Here is a 17,082-nt window from a genome sequence, read left to right as displayed (position 1 = left end):
CCACAAGTAGGGGTCCCTGGTTCCATCCCTGGTCAGGGAACTAGATCACACATGCTGCAAGTAAGACCCAGAGCAGCCAAATAAATAAAGTCCAAATAGTAAATATTTTAGGTATATTAGACATAGGGCCTCTTTTATGTATTTTTTTACAACCCTTTAAAAATGTAAAAATCATTCTTAGCTCAAGTGCTGTACAAAACAGGTGGCAAGACCCCTGCACTAGAGAAACTCTTGCATGTGTACACAGGAGTCTGATCAAGAATCTTTATGGCAGCAGCAATGCAAGGGTAAGAAACTAGAAACAACCTAAATAGCTGTCAAGAGGATGATGGGTGTTGAAACCATTCCATATCTCTTGTCGGAAGTGCTGAGAGGCAGCTAAAAAGAATGAGGTGTGTGCAAATGGCATGAAAGAGGGCTCTAACACATTATTGAGTAAAAGGAAACAAATTACCAGATGATACATAGGGTATGAATAAAAATCAAGGAAACACTTTAAGGTACCATATACGTGTGTGTTGGAGAAGGCAATGGCACCCCGCTCCAGTACTCTTGCCTGGAAAATCCCATGGATGGAGGAGCCTGGTACGCTGCAGTCCATGGGGTTGCTAAGAGTTGAACACCACTGAGCGACTTCACTTTCACTTTTCAAAAACTTTCATGCATTGGAGAAGGAAATGGCAACCCACTCCAGTTTCTTGCCTGGAGAATCCCAGGGACAAGAAAGCCTGGTGGGCTGCGTCTATGGGGTTGCACAGAGTTGACATGACTGAAGCAACCTAGCAGCAGCAGCAGCATACGTGTGTACTTGTGCAATAAAAGGTCTCAAAAAATCCACTCCAAACTCATTGCAGGGATTACCAATAGGACAGTGAATGGCATCATGGAGAATTTGATGATCATAATCTCAAGCCTCATCTCAAAAATGCCAAGTTTGGGACTTCCCTGCTGGTACAGTGGTTAAGAATCCACCTACCAATGCTGGAAACGTGGTCGGGGAAGATTTCCACATGCCCTCAGGGCAACTAAGCCCATGCACCACAGCTACTGAGCCCAGTGCTCTAGAGCCTCTGAGCTCAACTGCTGAATCCATATGCCTCAACTACTGAAGCCCACTTGCCCTAGATCCCAAGCTCTGGAAACAACAGAACCCCCTGGCTCACTGCTGCCAACTAGAGGAAGCCCACGGGCAGCAATGAAGACCCAGTGCAAGCAAAATTTTAAAAAAGAAAGAATAAAAGAAAATGTCAAGTTCAATCTTTCCTCTAGGCTTTCATACTAGCTGTTCCTTCTGCCCCCAAGGGGTTTTTGCATGGCTGACTAGTTCTCTGTTAGGTTTCTACTCAGCTGTCCCCTCCTCAGAGGTGTTCACGGACACCCCTGTCTAAAGCAACCATCCCCAGGTGGAAAATGGAGTGACTATGGGTGGGGACTTGTCATTGTATACCATTTTGTGCCCTGTGAATTTCAAACCAAGTGAACTTATTGCCCATAGATAGCAACGTAAAAAAACAACATAGCTCCCCTAGATGTTTTCTTAATCACATCCCCATCTCCTTTTTTTTTTTTAAGACCCTTGTCAGTGTCTGAGATGACCTTGTTATGGGTTCCCTTGTTTGCTGTTCCCCCACCCCCGCTACGCCCCCCACCCGGAAGTTCCAGGGGGAAGAACTTCAGTGAGTCTGCCAGATTGATGGACATGAGCAGAGCATTTTGCCCACAGTAGGTGCCCCATACATATTTGCCAAATGACTGAGCAAATAACGCATGTTTGTTTTTTGTGGTTTTTTTTTTACAAGAAAAATATATTTTGAATTATGTAATTAAAATTTAATCATAAAAACTTTCCCCAACCTCCCTGCCAAATAGATGAAAAATAGGAAGCGAAGAGAAGATTATTGAACTGAGTGTTTTTCAGAATCCAATCAGCTCTAATTATTAGACATTTGGTTTTGGGGTTTGGGTTTGTTGTTTTTTTTTTTCGGTCTAGCTGGTGGGTGGAATTTCCCCTCTCTCATAAGACGTCTTATGAGAGGGAAGTATGAGAAAGGGAAATAAACACTCTGGGGTTCCTCCATCAGCTTCTCTTCCTTCCGCTGGTCTCAAAACTGGGGAAGGGGAGTTCTCTTCCTTAATTCCGCTGAGGTCCCAGCTGGGCAGAGGGTCCTCAAAGGAGGACAGCTGTTAAGCCTCCAAGTGCAAGGCAGAGACTGAATGGGCGCCAGTGGGTTCCTCAGCCCCTTTCTGCCCCTTCTGTAAAAACAAAATGTGGAAGACGGTGAATAGGAACCCCTTCTTGCCTCTCGGTATTTACTCCCTGGTGTTCTGAATGCTCCACTCCTATTTTTTCCTTTGAGGAACCAACATTCCTCATCTCTTCAACCCCTTTGTTTTAGGGCGAGGGGACCCCAAGCCCAGGCACTAAGGGATGGGCCTGTGACCCCAGCCTGGCGGACGCGGACACTGGTCGGGCACATGACCCAGTATGGCCAATGAGAAGCAGCTCTGGAACCGCGGCTGCCCCCTACTGGGAAACGCGTGCTCTCACCACTGGGGATGTTAGGTTCCTGGGACGTAAACCTGGAGCAGAAACTCTTGCCACCTCATGTGGAGACCCTGCCAGGAAATGAAGCCAACTCAGAGAAAATAAAACTAACCGCATGACATCACTTGACAACTGGATGCAGTCATGCCTTAAGTCCCTGAACTCTTCAATTACACGGACCAGTAAATTCTCTGCTTTGTCTTCGCAGTTTGAATGAGGTTTCTGTCACTCACAAATCAAAAGAATCCTTACGAAGTTCTCCTTTCTGCTGCTAAGAAATTATCCATACCCCAAGCCAAAGAGTAATAAATAACTCAGCTCCCTTCTCTGCCCTGCAAAGGCCTTCCAGTTTCCATTCTCCCATTTCCTCCCAGACCTCCACCCTATACCTTAATTTATATGGCTTCACCCACTACCTCCTTGGACATCTTCAAATAAGCTTTGTGATCCCATGGACTGTTGTCCACCAGGCTCCTCTGTCCATGGAATTTTCCAGGCAAGAGTACTAGAGTGGGTAGCCATTCCCTTCTCCAGGGGATCTTCCCAACCCAGGGATCGAACCCAAGTCTCCTGCATTGCAGGCAGATTCTTTACTGTCTGAACCACTAGGGAAGCCCCCCAAATAGGGTATCTGGGCCCAATCCACAACCTCTCTCCTCTAAGACCTAGACCACCCTCAGAGATGTCCTGGTGGTCCCCGCAGAGCAGTCAGGTTGGTCATCAACGTTCTGTGAATTTTTCTGCCTTATTCCTGGATGGAGGGGTGGTGCTTGGGATGATGGAGCTTCACGGAGCAATGTTGTTGTTCAGTCGCTAAGTCATGTCCCATTCTTTGTAACTCCATGGGCTGTAGCAGGCAAGATTTCCACGTCCTTCACTATCTCTGGGAGTTTGCTCAAACTCATGTCCATTGAGTCGGTGATGCCATCCAACCATCTCATCATCAAAAATCTCATCTTCTGTTGCCCCCTTCTCCTCCTGCCCTCAATCTTTCCCAACTTCAGGGTCTTTCCCAATAATGGAGCAAAGTCAGAGGCATATTTCTTGGAGAAGAAGCACAATCTCTTCTCTGCTTCTGCTTCTGATCCCACCCCCACCCCACCCCCCAACACACCTATCACAATTCTTCAGGAACAGGTGTGAGAATTTATTAATATATGGGGCAAATCCACTCTGGCTGCAATTTCCCCATCACTTAAAGGAGTAGGGTGGGGGCTTGAATTACATGCTTCTGTGAAAACGTTCAAGAAAACAGGGTCCTTACCACACAGCGCTGTCTTGAGGCCTGGTAGAACTGAGAATAAGCTTCAGCGATGACTGTGGCCCTAGAGAGCAAAGGAAGGCCTTCAGGAGGGCATCCTCCTCCGGCCAGCAACTCTCCCATTCCAACCTACCCCACCCCAACTCACTTGCAGTAGAGCCCTCCCCCAGGAGGTAAATCCGGGATGTCCTCAGAGGCCAGAGTCCTGAAAACTGTGTTCAAGCTGGGGGGCTCTGAAGCAGAGGCACACAGCTCTGAGAAAGAGACAAGAATTGTGGGGGTGCTCAGCTGGCAGACAAACCCTTCCGCTGGACTCCCAACACCGCTCACCTGCAACTCTGTGTCCCAGGGCTGCATCGAGCAGTACCTCCTTCCTGACGGCCTCCTCACAAGGTCTGGGAGCCCCCGGAAAGCAGACCAGGAGGCAGGTCATGTTGTCCAGGCTGCCCTGGAGAAGGTGGAGAAAAGAGAGCCTGGTGGAACACGCGTGAGGGCCTCAGCACAGGGCTCTATGCCTTCAGCAGCAGTTTCCCAACATCCCCCTTGTTCTAGTACCCCCTTCCCAATCTGGTTATGCTCATTTCTTGAAAGTCCCACCCTTCTGCCACTCTAAAGCAAGCCTCTCACAAAGACCAATTGCTTAGGCCACGCTCTCTCTTGCTGTCCTAGCCCCACCCTGTCGAGGAGAACCACTTTGGCCACCTGATGCAAACAGCTGACTCACTGGGAAAGACCCTGATGCTGGGAAAGATTGAGGGCAGGAGGAGAAGAGGGCGACAGAGGATGAGACGGTTGGATGGCATCACCAACACAATGGAAATGAGCATGAGCAAACTCCAGGAGATAGTGATGGACAGGGAAGCCTGGTGTGCTGCTGTTCAGGGGGTCGCAGAGTTGGACATGACTGAGCAACAGCAACGACAGCTTCTCTTTTCCAAAGCTCCTCGCACTTTGCTGTTTAGCTGCTCTTCCTTCTGCCACTAATCACACCTCAGTACCCACCTCTAGGCCTAAGCGTTTGTGTTTAGTCGCTTCAGTCGTATCCGATTCTTAGCGACCCCATGGACCATGACCCACCAGGCTCCTCTGTCTGTGGAATTTTCCCGGCAAGAATAGTGGAGTGGGTTGGCATTTCCTACGTCAGTGGATCTTCCCAACCCAGGAATCGAACCTGTGTCTCCTCCATCTGCTAGATGGCAGGTAAATTCTTTAGCACTGAACCACCTGGGAAGCCCTAATAGCTGTCCCATTCCAAAAGACCACGCCCTTTCTCTTAAACCCTTCCCGCGTATCTATCCATCTCATCTTGTCTCCAGTCTTCCCTCAGTCTCGGCCCTCTGCATGTTTTGACCCTGCCCCGTTCTTGCAGGCCCCGCCCATCCTCTAGTTTTACTTTAGCCTCTCCATCAAAGCTCCTCTTCCCTAAATCCTTGGTTCTTCCCTCGAAGACCTCAAGCCCCGCCCCCAAGACCTTGCAAAGACACGTGTCCAACAGCTGCGCGCAGAGAAGCTCTGGGGCCAAGCCCAAACAGAGGCGCGATGCCACCAGTCCCGCTAGGGCAGACCCGGACATCGCGTCCCACACGCCATCAGAAGCCAAGAGCATGAACTCGTCCTCCGCTTGGCGTGCCAGGGCGGTCACCTCAGGCTCCGCGGAAACGAGTTGCTGTTCTGGGGGCCTTCCCGGAGCCTCTTTGTAGGCAAAGTCTCCCAGTGCTCTGGACACTGCCAAAGAGCCCTCGAGGCGCCGACGGCTGATGGTGCCGCCCGCGTCATGGATGCGTTCACGTTCTCGGGGACGGATGGGCCGATGGTCCTCGGTGCTGAAGGCCACGGCGCCGGCGCGACTCAGCACCGCGCGAGAGTCACCGCAGTGCGCCAGGTACAGAAAGCGCGGGGAAACCAGTAACGCCACAGCGGTGGAGCCCCCCGGCTCTCCGCGGGGCCAGAGCGCACGCAGGCGCGCGTCTGCGCTCAGAAAGGCGCGGCGCAGTGCTTCGCATACGCCCTGGGGCTCGCTGGGCTCCGGGCCCAGCGCCTCAAGTACTTGGCCCTTCAGATGGCGCGCGCCGAAGAGGGCGGCTCTTGCCCCGCCGTGGCCGTCGAGGACTGCGAAGAAAGCCCAGCCCGGGGGCAGCCCGGGTAGCGCAAGGCAAGCGCAATGAGCGTCCTCCATGTGTGCGCGCCAGCCCTGTACTGCGCTAGCCCCGAAGCGCAGACCCCACGCCGCCGCCGCACCCCCGTGCGGCCGCTGAGCGCAACGCGGCGCGTCTAGGAGGGACTGAGGCCGGTTGGGAGACCTGCGTCCCTCCTCTTCCTCCATCTCCTCTTCCTTGCGGGCTGGCCAAAGGAGACGTTCCAGCAGGCGGGCAAGGGCCGCCATCCTTCGGCCTGGGGATTAGGAAGACTCCACCCTCTGCACCTGCTAACCATCCCCGCCCCACCCGCTCACTAATCCCCTGCCTTGTGACATTTTAAACCACCTAAATCTCCTTCCTATGCCCTTGACTTGCACTCAAGTCACTAGAAAGTGTTGAACTCTTAGGGCTTCCCTCTTTCACGTCTTCAAAGCGAGGCTTTGGGTTTGGATCAGAGAAAAATGACAATAGTGCCAATCTAGCACTGACCATAGCTACACATAATTTTACATCATCATCTCCAGTTTACCGAAGAGGAAACCGAGTCACAGAAGTAAACAGTGTTATTGGGAAACAATTTCTAGCATCTGTATTCTCAACACAACACTCGGCTTCGGGTACCCAGCCCTGCTCTGTCCAATCTTCTCCCATATCAGTGGTCCCATCCCGGGTTTCAAAAGCTTTCAATTCTTAACTTTTTTATTTCGACCTCTCGCTCTCGGTCTAGTCCCCGGGTTTCAGTCGCTTCTCTTCCAGGTCCCGCCCATCCATTCATACATACAGTGGCTCCAAATATTTGCTATCCCGACTGGACTCTAGCTCCGCCTCTTAGCTACAGGCCCAGCCCCCTCACTCCAGATTGCGCTCACCTTCTGAGCCACACCATCTCCCTTGTTTGTTCTGCCTTATTCCCCCTAGGCCACGCCTCTAGCTCCTCTGTCTCGGACTGACCCCGCCCAACTCTGAATAATTCCAAATTAGCTTAAGGCCCTTCAAGTCTGAGCTCCTCCCCTTGTCTCAAAAGTTTCCAAGTAGTTTCTTCTCGCCCCCTTTCCCACTCCCACTGAGATTCTAAGCTCGTACCTTTACCTCCCAGAGGTAATCTTTGCACCCTCCCTTCATTGACACCTCTAGCTCCACCAGAACGGAGTCTGAGTTCCACGCCTCCATCCTCTCCGCCTGGGCTCCTGCATCCTTATCTCTCTGAGCCCCTCACCCAACCCTCGGCCCACTTCACTCCCACTAAAGGCCCCGCCCTCCTTCCTCTAGACCCCGCCGTTCAGACCGCCTTCCAAGACTTCTCGACCAGTAGCCTACCGCCATAGCTCCGCCCCTCTATTAGGAAGACCACACCCCTCCATCCTCCCGCGCTTTTCCCCGCCCCCTTGCCCTCCCTCAGGTTCCTCCCCTCGGCCTGTGGCCCCGCCCCTGGCCCCCGCGCTGCAGTGCCCCCCCAACCAGCGGCCCCTCCCGCCCTTACCGAGCTGAACTGAGGGCGGCGGCGGCGGCGGCGGCGACTGCTGGAGCGGCCCGGCAGGAGGAGGCGGCGAGGATGGCGGCGGCGGCGGCGGCGTCCTGGGCGCGGCGGAGATGAGCGCTCGCGGCCCCAGGCCCAAGGCGGCGTGGCCGGAGTGGGCGGGGGTCCCGATGCAGGCCCGAGGGGGGCCATGGGGCAGGTCCTGCCGGTCTTCGCCCACTGCAGTGAGTAGGGGGAGGCTCAGGCCTGGTGTGGGGCCCAGAGGCCCGGGTGGGCTCCTCTTCGGTTTCCCCTCCGACCTGGGCCGCGGGAGAGCCGAGATAGGGGAGGAGGTGAAGGAGACAAAGGAAGATCTGCCCTCCCCCATGTTCTAGCAGCGATGGGGGCGACTTGACCCGGAGAATCTGAGTGAGACTGAGCAGAGACTGGGGGCACTGAGAGAGCCGAAGGGGGGCGCGCTGGGCGCTTGTATGTGCCGCGGGGCTCCGCCCGGGCATGAGGACGCTCTCCAGGAGCTGTCCCCTCGCCCTGGTGCTGGCCGCAGCCGGCGGGGAGGGGATTTCGATGGAGGGGTAGAGTGAGTATGGAGAAGAGGGGTCTGACTCCCCCTCCCCCGCATCACCCATCTTCGCATCCCACCTCGGTTTTCTGCCCAAAATCAGAGGCAGCCCCGGTCTCACCCGAAGTGACCAATCCCCTGTCCCCAGGAAACAGCCAATCTCTGGGTTGGGGCGAGGACTCCTGGATCCTTAGCTGTTTTTACCACTCCAGGTCTTTCATTCCTGGTCTCCTATTCTCCATCTGAGGAAATGAGGTGGGGGCGGGGGGCATGCGATTTCAATTTCCAAAAGGTATTGATCATCTCCTGTAGGCAAAGCCCCAAGCTAGCTCTGAGAGGCTGAATTCCATAATTGAAATTGAGCCTTATCTAAGCCTCATGATTTCTGAGCCCAGAGCTCTAATGGTCCTGGTCTAACATTCTCTGTCTCACACCCCTGAGGTTGAGAACTGGAGATTTCAACACTGACCTAGCCATTTGCATGCCTTGGGAGTCCAGATGCCAAGATTCTAAGAATTTGTTATTTCAACGTTTTAGCGTATCATCCCTACATTCTAAGATCTTGTCCCTACCTGGGCTTACAAAGGAAGGCCCTTCGTCTTCTCCCCACCCCACCCCCACCTTACCTCTCTGCTCTCATCTCCAATCATCTTCCCTTCAGTCACCCTGTTCCAGTCATATCTGCACACTTCTCTGTTCCTCAAATAGGCAAAGCTTAGTGCTTGCCTCAGGGCCTTTGCACTGGCTTTTCCCTCTGCATAGAAGACTCTTCCCTAGATATTCTCATGGCTTCATCACATCATTCAGATTTCTGCTGAGATGTCATCCAAGGAGTCTTCCTCACCAACCTGTCTGAAATAGCATCCCCTTATTTTCTCTTCCTTTACTTTGATTTTTCTCCATATACTTAGCACCCAACACCATAAATTTAATAGTTTGTGTCTATCTCCCCTATAGAATGTAAGCTCTATAAGACTAGGGGTTTTGTTTACAATTGTATCTTCAGGATCTAAAATAGTGACTGGAGTTTATTAAGCACTCAAATAATGGTTGTTGAAAGAATTAATGATTGAAACCTAAAAGTCCGCTAAAATCCCTAAGGGCTTCCCAGGTGGCGCTGTTGGTAAAGGACCCGCTTGCCAATGCAGGAAACGTAAGAGACGCGGGTTTGATTCCTGGGTTGGGAAGATCCGCTGGAGGAGGGCACAGCAACCCACTTCAGTATTCTTGTCTGGAGAATCCCATGGACAAAAGAGCCTGGCGGGCTACAGTCCATGGGATCGCAGAGTCAGACACGCGGGAAGCAATGTTTAAAGACTCTAAGATCAAGATTCCTGGATTTGAACTTCCAAGACCGAGCTTCAGATAGCAGGGATAGGAAGGTTTTACAGTCTGTATGCAGAATGTTCTAAAGGTCCTGTGATGAAAATTCTAAGATTTCTTAATTCAGACACGTTTCCAGGACTGGCTCACTAATCAGGCAGTCTAAACTTCTACGAGTCCTCGATATTTTTCTCTTGCAGAAGAAGCTCCGTCTACAGCTTCATCTACCCCTGACTCCACAGAAGGTAAACAAAGAGGGAGGATGTGAGAGTGGAACTTGAAGGGGGCCCACAGCTGGGCCAAGGGATTAAGGGGAGTGGGTTAGGGTCTTCGGCAGAGGAGCTCATGCCCTCCTTTGCTTGTGGCAGGAGGGAACGACGATTCGGATTTTCGGGAGCTGCATACAGCCCGGGAATTCTCGGAGGACGACGAGGAGGAGACCACGTCGCAGGACTGGGGCACTCCCCGGGAGCTGACCTTCTCCTACATCGCCTTCGACGGTGTGGTGGGCTCTGGGGCTCGCAGAGATTCAGCCCCTCGCCGCCCACGGCCCCAGGGCCGCTCAGTCTCGGAGCCGCGAGACCTGCCCCCTCAGCCCGGCCTGGGCGACAGCTTGGAAAGCATCCCCAGCCTGAGCCAATCCCCAGAGCCCGGGCGTCGAGGTGACCCCAGTTCTGCCCCTCCAGCTGAGCGCCCCCCGGAGGACCTGGGGCTCCAGCTGGATCAGCTGGGCTGGGCGACCCGGGGAGCAGTGACTGGGGAGGACTCTGCCACCAGTAGCTCCACTCCGCTGGAAGACGAGGAGCCCGAAGGATCAGTGGCTGGAGAGGCTGGGAAAGGTGAGATGTCTGAGGTGCTGAGACTGAAGCCACAAGGGTGGGTGGTTTCTTTCCTGAGGGCACCTCCAAAGCGAAAGCTCAGAGCCTTCTCTCTCTAACGCACCAGAATTGGACCTACCACTCGGATTTGTGCAGTCCTCGCCGCTGGAAGTCTTTACTCCACAGCCCAGCCCTGTCTCTGGGATCCCCCAGACCCCCACCCAATCCCCGCCTCGCTCCCAATCCCGGGATTCGAACTCTTCGCCGGATGAGCCCTTGCTGGACGAGAAGGAGGAAGAGCCCTGGGGGCAACTGGAGCGGGAGCCAATCACGGGGCAGTGCCTCGATAGCACGGACCAATCAGAATTCACGTTGGAATCACACGTTCTAGGTAAACTCCGCGAGGGAACGGGCTACTTTGGACCACTGGGAGGGTGGAGGATTGATATTTAAAGGCACCAAACTCCCGAAGGAACGGAGGAGAGTGGAGAAACGGAGGAGTTATTGCTATTGGCAGGACATTATAAACTCTACCCTTAAAAAAAGTCCCGTTACCTAAGATTGCCATTGGCTCTTTTTATATAGCTGCCCCTCCCACTCGAGAAATTAGCCCGCCCATTGAGGGTTTAGGATTGGGATTGGCTAATTGCTTAAAAAAAAAAAAAAAACCCTCTTTTGTAGTGCTCCCCCTAGAGGCTGATTTTGGACAGGCCAAATCCCTGAAAAAATAAGGCGCCCTTTTGAATGTGGCCACCCGGCTCGTAAAAGTAAACTCGGAGCCTTTTAAAACCTTTCCTCTTCCCTGACCACTAGCATTGGCAAACAGTAAATATACCCGCCTTGCTTTAAAGTATGCTCGGTCTTCATGAACGGTTCCTATAGGTTGGTTGTAGACATCCCTGCTTTCGGCTGTTTACAAAGAGAGCCATACCGTTTTGGAATTGTTCCCACCTCTATGGAGAGCCATTGGCTGGGTACAAAGGGGGCCCCGCCCCCTATTCCCTCCCTCCGGGTTCCACTGAAGTGGGCAAAATCCCTGAGAAGCAGCGGTGTCTGTAGCCTCTCACTCGGAGGAGCCGAGATGGGGAGTAAAGGTGGGCTTTCGGGGCGGGCTGGGACGCGAGGGCTGGGGGACCGTGGAAAGGGCCCCAGATTCGCTTTTGTCGCCCTCAACTCTGGGGGATGTTTCCTCTTGGTCCCAGACTCCCCAGAAATGCAGACTGGGGCTGAGGGGCTGTGGGGGTACCTAGGCAGGGCGTGGTGGGAGTGTGGGGTCCCCTCTCTCTCCAGCCGGAGCTTTGGGGCCCGAGAGCAGCGAGGCCCCCTCCCCCAGCCTCTGGTCCAGGCGGCGCTGTCACTCAGTAGCCGGACGGGCCAGCACAGCTGCGGGAGAGGCTCCCTCCCCCGCAGCGCGCCTAAACTTAGCCCCCGCCTCAGACGACCCGGCCCCTCCCCCACCCAATGGCGCAGGCCTCGGGGAGCCTGCAGGGGAGGGGTTGAGGGGATACCTACCCTAGTTACAGCAGATGGGAGGATGTGTATAGGGAGGATGCAGAAGTGAGGAGAGTCAGACTCTGAGGGGGACTGGTTGGGATGGGTCAGTTTGATTGCAGGAAGGGTGGTAGGATGGAAACTGTCCAGAAATAGAAGGCAGGGTACCAGGCTTTCAGTTCAGTGCTCAAAGGGGAGCCGATTATAGGGAAAGCTGTTAAAAGTTAAGACGCGTGAGATGAGGGTTGGGGTCCAAAGGCCACTGATCAAAGCTTAGGCTGGGCTTGGGAGGTGAGTTAGAAATTTGAGTTAGAGCCTAGGAAGGAGAATGATGTCATTAATATTAGGACGTAGATATATGTGTTGGTAGGGATATCAGGGAGATGTTACTTTATACCCCTAAGGGTGCATAAAAGAAAAAGAACAATAACACCCATTGTTGGGCAGGATGCTGGGAAGGATGGTTAGACTCTTGTTTGCAAGCAATTCAATAAAATTTATGATACTTGAAAATACAAAATTAGTCCACCCTGCGATTTGACCCCTGGGATTGTATCTCAGAAACAGAACCCAGTTCTGTTGTTTCCAGTACTGTCTAGGAAGGGGATGGAGGGAGGAAACAAAATAAATGGCCCAGCAATAGATACGTGGTTGAATAAAATGAATAATGGTGTAGCTACACCATGGAATATTGTGTAGCCCTTAAAAAGAATGAATTAAAGGCTGTTCTAGTTGACCAGAAGGGAATTCTAGGAGAAAAAGTAGAGTGAGATATGCATGATGCAGAAGAATGATTTTTTTCACCCAAACTTCTGTTCACACATACGCTATGGGCAGGAGTAAGCTTATGGGGACTCGCTAGACAGTTAACTTGGGTTTTCCAGGAGGCATGCATGGAATGAAAGTGTTAGTCGCTTAGTCATGTCTGACTCTTTGTGACCCCATGGACTGTAGCCCGCCAGGTTCCTCTGTCCATGGGATTCTTCAGGCAAGAATACTGGAGTGGGTAGCCTTTCCCTTCTCTAAGGGATCTTCCTTACCCAGGATCGAATCTGGGTCTTCCGCCTGGCAGGCAGATTCTTCACTGTCTGAGTCACCCCAAGCGTGGAATAAAAGAAGACAAATAAAAATTTGGGAATTGGGCTAAGGCTCCCACAGGTGTGTCAAGAGGTCATGGTTCAGCCCCGAGACAGGAAATACGAGGTCAAGAGGTCAGCCAGGGCAGCTCCACAGCCCAGCCTGATCGACGCCCCCTCCCTCCACAGTGGTGGACCTGCTGCACTGGAAGGACGTGAAGACGTCAGGAGTGGTCTTCACAGGCCTCATGGTCTCCCTGCTAAGCCTCCTGCACTTTAGCATCGTGTCCGTGGCCGCCCACGTGGCCCTGTTGCTGCTCTGCGGCACCATCTCTCTCAGGGTTTACCGAAAAGTGCTGCAGGCCGTGCACCGGGGGGACGGCGCCAACCCCTTCCAGTGAGAAGCCCCAGCCCGGCCCCCCACCCCTGATCTCTGTCCAGACCCCAGCGCTGACCCATGACCTCAGATCAGGCACTGACTTCTCACTCTGGCCCCGACCCATCCTCTTCCTGTTCCTAACTCCAACCTGATACCCTGACATTAAACCGAACTCTTGACCCTTGGCTTCCAGGGTCAAGACCCTAACCTCTGATCCTCTGACCTCTGACCCTAACCTCTCCTTGATCCCATCTCCTGACCCTGACCTCCACCCTACCCCTCTACACCTGGTCTCCTTCCCAACTCTCATTTCTTGTTCTTGTCTTGGGCATCCCCCTCAGCCTGGGCCCCCTCCACCTGCCGAGTTGCCTCACACACCTCTGTTCTCTCAGGGCCTACCTGGATGTGGACCTGACCCTGACTCAGGAGCAGACTGAACGTTTGTCCCAGCAGATTGCCTCCCGTGTGGTTTCTGCGGCCATACAGCTGCGGCATTTCTTTCTGGTAGAAGACCTCGTGGACTCCCTCAAGGTGCCCTGAAGCCCCCCACCTCCCTCCTGGGTCCCCAGCATTCCCCTGACTGCCCCTGGTGGGGTGGAGGGGGAGGAGGGCCATTGCTGTGTGAGTTCCCAGCCTGGGGTGCACCCTGTAGGCTCTGCTCACCCTCGCCCTCACCCTCAGCTGGCCCTTCTCTTCTACATCTTGACCTTCGTGGGTGCCGTCTTCAACGGTTTGACTCTTCTCATTCTGGGTGAGCTGGGAAGGCTGTGGAGGGCAGGGTGGGGAGGTAGGGCGCTGGGGCTTGGCGGGGGACAGGGTTATGAATGGAACTGTTAATCTCCGGGGAGGACCCTGACCCCCCATCTCTGTGCCCGCAGGAGTGATCGGTGTATTCACAGTCCCTCTGCTATATCGACAGCACCAGGTGAGTGTGACAGGCTTTCAGTCGGGAGTACCCCAACCAAACACAACTGGTCTGATCGCCCCCTGCCCCCCAACAGCCAGGGTCGATGACAAATGTTCCAGCCAGAGAAGAGAGGACCAGCTGGTGTTCCTACCCCAACAGAGTCAGGATCTGACTGACACATGCTAGGCACAGGTGGTCTGCCTGCTGCCCTTCCTCCATGCAGCTAGAGTCTACCTAATACATTTCAATAGTCAGCGACAGGCATTTTGATTGGTGTCCCATGACAGAGCCAGTGGCAGAGCCAGGATCTAGCTGATGTATCCCAACCCAAGGCAAGTGGACTCACCGATGCTCCTCCCCAACAATGATGCAAGGCCTGCCTTGACATGTCCTAGCTTCAGAGAAAGCCCGACTGGTGTCTTCTCTCCCTGACACAGCAGGAGGTCAAACAACACTCATCCTAGCTAGAAACAGGCAGACAGATGAATGCCTCCTCCTGACAGCCTGATACCCTCTGTCCCTGTGATACCACCAGGGACTGACAAACACATATTCCATTTGCAGACAGATAGACAGACTGATGCTGTCTATCTCTACACATAGCCTGGGTCTGACTGGCACCCATCTCAGCCAATCAGGTGGACTGACTGATGCCCTCACTCCCTGAAACTGCGAGGGACTGACATTTCAGTTAAATCAGGTGGGATGTCTGTTACCCAGAACACTTGACAGAACCGGGCCAACTGACATACATCCTATCCAGAGACAGACAGATGGACCGCATTCCATTTTGACATTCTCCGGCACAGCTGAGAGCCCAGTGATGCCCATCCCTGCCAGGGATATAGTCCTAACTAACTCCCTCACGTGCTGGAATCACCAAGACTCACAAAGTCAGCTAATGTGAATTTAAATCAATCCACTCAGGGACTTGACAAGCAACACTAATGCCCTCTGCTCTTATGCTGTCCCTAAACACACATACATACACACATCTCAAAGATTAACAATAGTGCCCAGGACACAAACTCACTGGCAAATTCTTGTATCTACCCATCATCCCTTCCTACACAGAGTATGGTCCGATCAGTTTGACACTTCAACTTGGACTTCTGACTTCCAAGGGTATTTTATTAGGTTTAGAGTTGAAGGTGGCATGGTAGGCGGCTCCCCCAAACTCCTGATTTGAGTCGGGGCAGGGGAGGGGGAAGGAAGCAGCCTCCTTAATGAATTAGGGAGAAGAGCCCCCTCCAATCTCTCCTTTCACCCTTTTTCTTCATCCCCCCAGGCCCAGATTGATCAGTATGTGGGATTGGTGACCAATCAGTTGAGCCACATCAAAACTAAGTAAGTGCATGTGGTGGAGATGGATGGGATGGGGAATGGGGAAACCTGGGGACCGTTCCCCTTGCCCCCTTTGTGCCCCCACGTCCCCGTATTCCTTATCTCTAAACCTCCTGGGGTTGAATGCTGCTGCTGCTGCTAAGTTGCTTCAGTCCTGTCCGACTCTGCGATCCCATAGACGGCAGCTCATCAGGCTCCCCCGTCCCTGGGGGCAGAATACTTGCCCTCCAGGCAAGAATACTGGAGTGGGTTGCCATTTCCTTCTCCAATGCATGAAAGTGAAAAGTGAAAGTGAAGTCGCTCAGTCGTGTCCGACTCCTAGCGACCCCATGGACTGCAGCCTACCAGGCTCCTCCATCCATGGGATTTTCCAGGCAAGAGTACTGGAGTGGGTTGCCATTGCCTTCTCCATATCTCCTTCCTAAAAGGTAAGAGACAATTCCATCGCAGGCCAGTAGGTGGAGGGCTGGGGCTGGTTTGGGCCCTGAGTTTCTCCTTCCAGTTTTCCCTTTAGTTCTCAGAATTATCCTCTCTTGCCCCACCCCTTGACTCCACCTGTTTTTCCTTCAGGATCCGAGCTAAAATCCCAGGGACCGGAGCCCTTGCCTCGGTAGCAGCTGCAGTCTCTGGACCCAAAGCCAAAGCCGAATGAAAGAGGTGTCTCTGCCTGCGGGACGCCTGACCCCACCCCGTGTAGCCCTCTGCCCTCTTCCATCTCCTTTCCATCCCTGCCCTCTCCCAGCCTCACCCCGAGCCATTTCCCAGTGGGTGTCAGGATCACTCACACCAGGGAGTTTGCGCAAATTGCCTGAGCGGCCAGGACTACATTTCCCAAGAGGCTCTGTGTAGGAGTTCAAGGAAAGCGAGGCACCTTGGCCGCGGGGCCTGCTGGGACTTGTAGTTGCCTAGATAGGGCACACGCCCTGCACTTCCGTGACCCCACCGCTGGAGGCACCGTGAGGGCTTGGTGTCTCTTTTGACGCCACTAGCCCCAATGCTGGGGCTTTGCATGGGGCCCAGGGGAGGCCTGAGCTTGGATTTACACTGTAATAAAGACTTCTGTGGAAAACCCAGGGCCTCCTGTGCTTCCAGCCCCCTCCAGCTTTCATATTCTTGCCCTGAAAAGCGCGTAAGTGATTGTCAAGAAGGAACCTTCCCCATCTCTGCAGAAGAACCGAGAGGCGGCAGATCCCAGGGCTAGTCAGGCCTTGACAGTCGCTTTCCACGCCTGTACTCCTCGCGGACATCACTAGGCGATTCCCACACTCTGCCTGCTGTGCCCCCGGTCTCACCTGAGTCCCAGACCCGTGTATCCAGCTGCCTTCTGGAGGACTCCCCCTCAAATCTATCCAAACCTCTTCCTGGTCCTACCTGATTTCCAAGTCCGGGAGCCCCCTCCTGTCCACGTTGTCGCCCAGCCAGAGACCCAGGTTTGGCCCTGGGCTCCTACTCCCTCACATCTATTCAGTCGTGAAGCCACGCCTATTTCACTCTCACAAACGTCTCTCATCCACCCACTTCTCTCTATTCCAAATGCCTTGGGAATAAACACAGGGCCTCGTGGCCTCTGGGCCTCGGTTTCCAAAACTAAACCGGGGCAAGAGAAGACAGGAAGCTCGACTAAAGACTCAGGGACCTTGGGACTTCCTTGGCGGTCCAGTGGTGGAGACGCTGCGCTTCCCCAGCGGGGGCCGTGGGTTCGATCCCTCCTAGGGGAAGTAAGATCCCGCAGGCTGTGCAGAAGGGCCAAAAAATAGGGGAACA

The 17,082-nt window shown here is 53.7% G+C and overlaps 2 protein-coding genes across 5 annotated transcripts; one reads left to right on the top strand and one right to left on the bottom strand.

Moving 5' to 3' along the window:
* Positions 1-1,770: 1,770 nt before the first annotated feature.
* On the bottom strand, positions 1,771-6,846 carry PPM1N (protein phosphatase, Mg2+/Mn2+ dependent 1N (putative)). Of its 3 annotated transcripts, XM_042232189.2 has the most exons (6): positions 5,278-6,846; positions 4,137-4,254; positions 3,955-4,060; positions 3,810-3,870; positions 2,549-2,616; positions 1,771-2,253 (listed from the first exon to the last, which is right to left on the bottom strand). In XM_042232189.2, exons 1-5 carry the CDS (start codon positions 6,187-6,189, stop codon positions 2,560-2,562), a joined length of 1,254 nt encoding a protein of 417 aa, XP_042088123.1. In that variant the 5' UTR covers positions 6,190-6,846; the 3' UTR covers positions 1,771-2,253; positions 2,549-2,559. The 3 variants fall into 3 exon arrangements, with proteins under 3 accessions (XP_042088123.1, XP_014956085.2, XP_042088124.1); XM_015100599.4 differs by lacking the exon at positions 2,549-2,616; XM_042232190.2 differs by lacking the exon at positions 2,549-2,616 and having other exon boundaries at positions 5,449-6,846.
* A 633-nt stretch (positions 6,847-7,479) lies between these two features.
* Positions 7,480-16,387, top strand: RTN2 (reticulon 2). Of its 2 annotated transcripts, XM_027978488.2 has the most exons (10): positions 7,480-7,645; positions 9,504-9,548; positions 9,672-10,142; positions 10,249-10,512; positions 12,878-13,085; positions 13,460-13,598; positions 13,749-13,818; positions 13,946-13,992; positions 15,263-15,321; positions 15,889-16,387. In XM_027978488.2, the coding sequence occupies exons 1-10, from the start codon at positions 7,612-7,614 to the stop codon at positions 15,968-15,970; spliced, it is 1,419 nt and encodes a 472-aa protein (XP_027834289.1). In that variant the 5' UTR covers positions 7,480-7,611; the 3' UTR covers positions 15,971-16,387. The 2 variants fall into 2 exon arrangements, with proteins under 2 accessions (XP_027834289.1, XP_042088122.1); XM_042232188.2 differs by lacking the exons at positions 15,263-15,321; positions 15,889-16,387 and adding an exon at positions 14,539-15,196.
* Positions 16,388-17,082: the final 695 nt, after the last annotated feature.

Source organism: Ovis aries, chromosome 14 (assembly GCF_016772045.2).
Source record: "Ovis aries strain OAR_USU_Benz2616 breed Rambouillet chromosome 14, ARS-UI_Ramb_v3.0, whole genome shotgun sequence".
Taxonomy (NCBI): domain Eukaryota; kingdom Metazoa; phylum Chordata; class Mammalia; order Artiodactyla; family Bovidae; genus Ovis; species Ovis aries.
This window is presented reverse-complemented; position numbering and strand designations above follow the sequence as displayed.

Bases quoted from the DNA above. Each gene is read 5' to 3' on its own strand.
- PPM1N (XM_015100599.4), bottom strand. From the start codon at position 6,189: ATGGCGGCCCTTGCCCGCCTGCTGGAACGTCTCCTTTGGCCAGCCCGC. The intron at 4,061-4,136 runs GTGAGCGGTGTT...TCTCTTTCTCAG, and splicing joins CCTGGGACACAGAGTTGCAG to AGCTGTGTGCCTCTGCTTCA. The intron at 3,871-3,954 runs GTGAGTTGGGGT...TTTGCTCTCTAG, and splicing joins GGGGGAGGGCTCTACTGCAA to GGCCACAGTCATCGCTGAAG.
- RTN2 (XM_027978488.2), top strand. From the start codon at position 7,612: ATGGGGCAGGTCCTGCCGGTCTTCGCCCACTGCA. The intron at 7,646-9,503 runs GTGAGTAGGGGG...TTTCTCTTGCAG, and splicing joins GCCGGTCTTCGCCCACTGCA to AAGAAGCTCCGTCTACAGCT. The intron at 13,599-13,748 runs GTGCCCTGAAGC...CCTCACCCTCAG, and splicing joins ACCTCGTGGACTCCCTCAAG to CTGGCCCTTCTCTTCTACAT.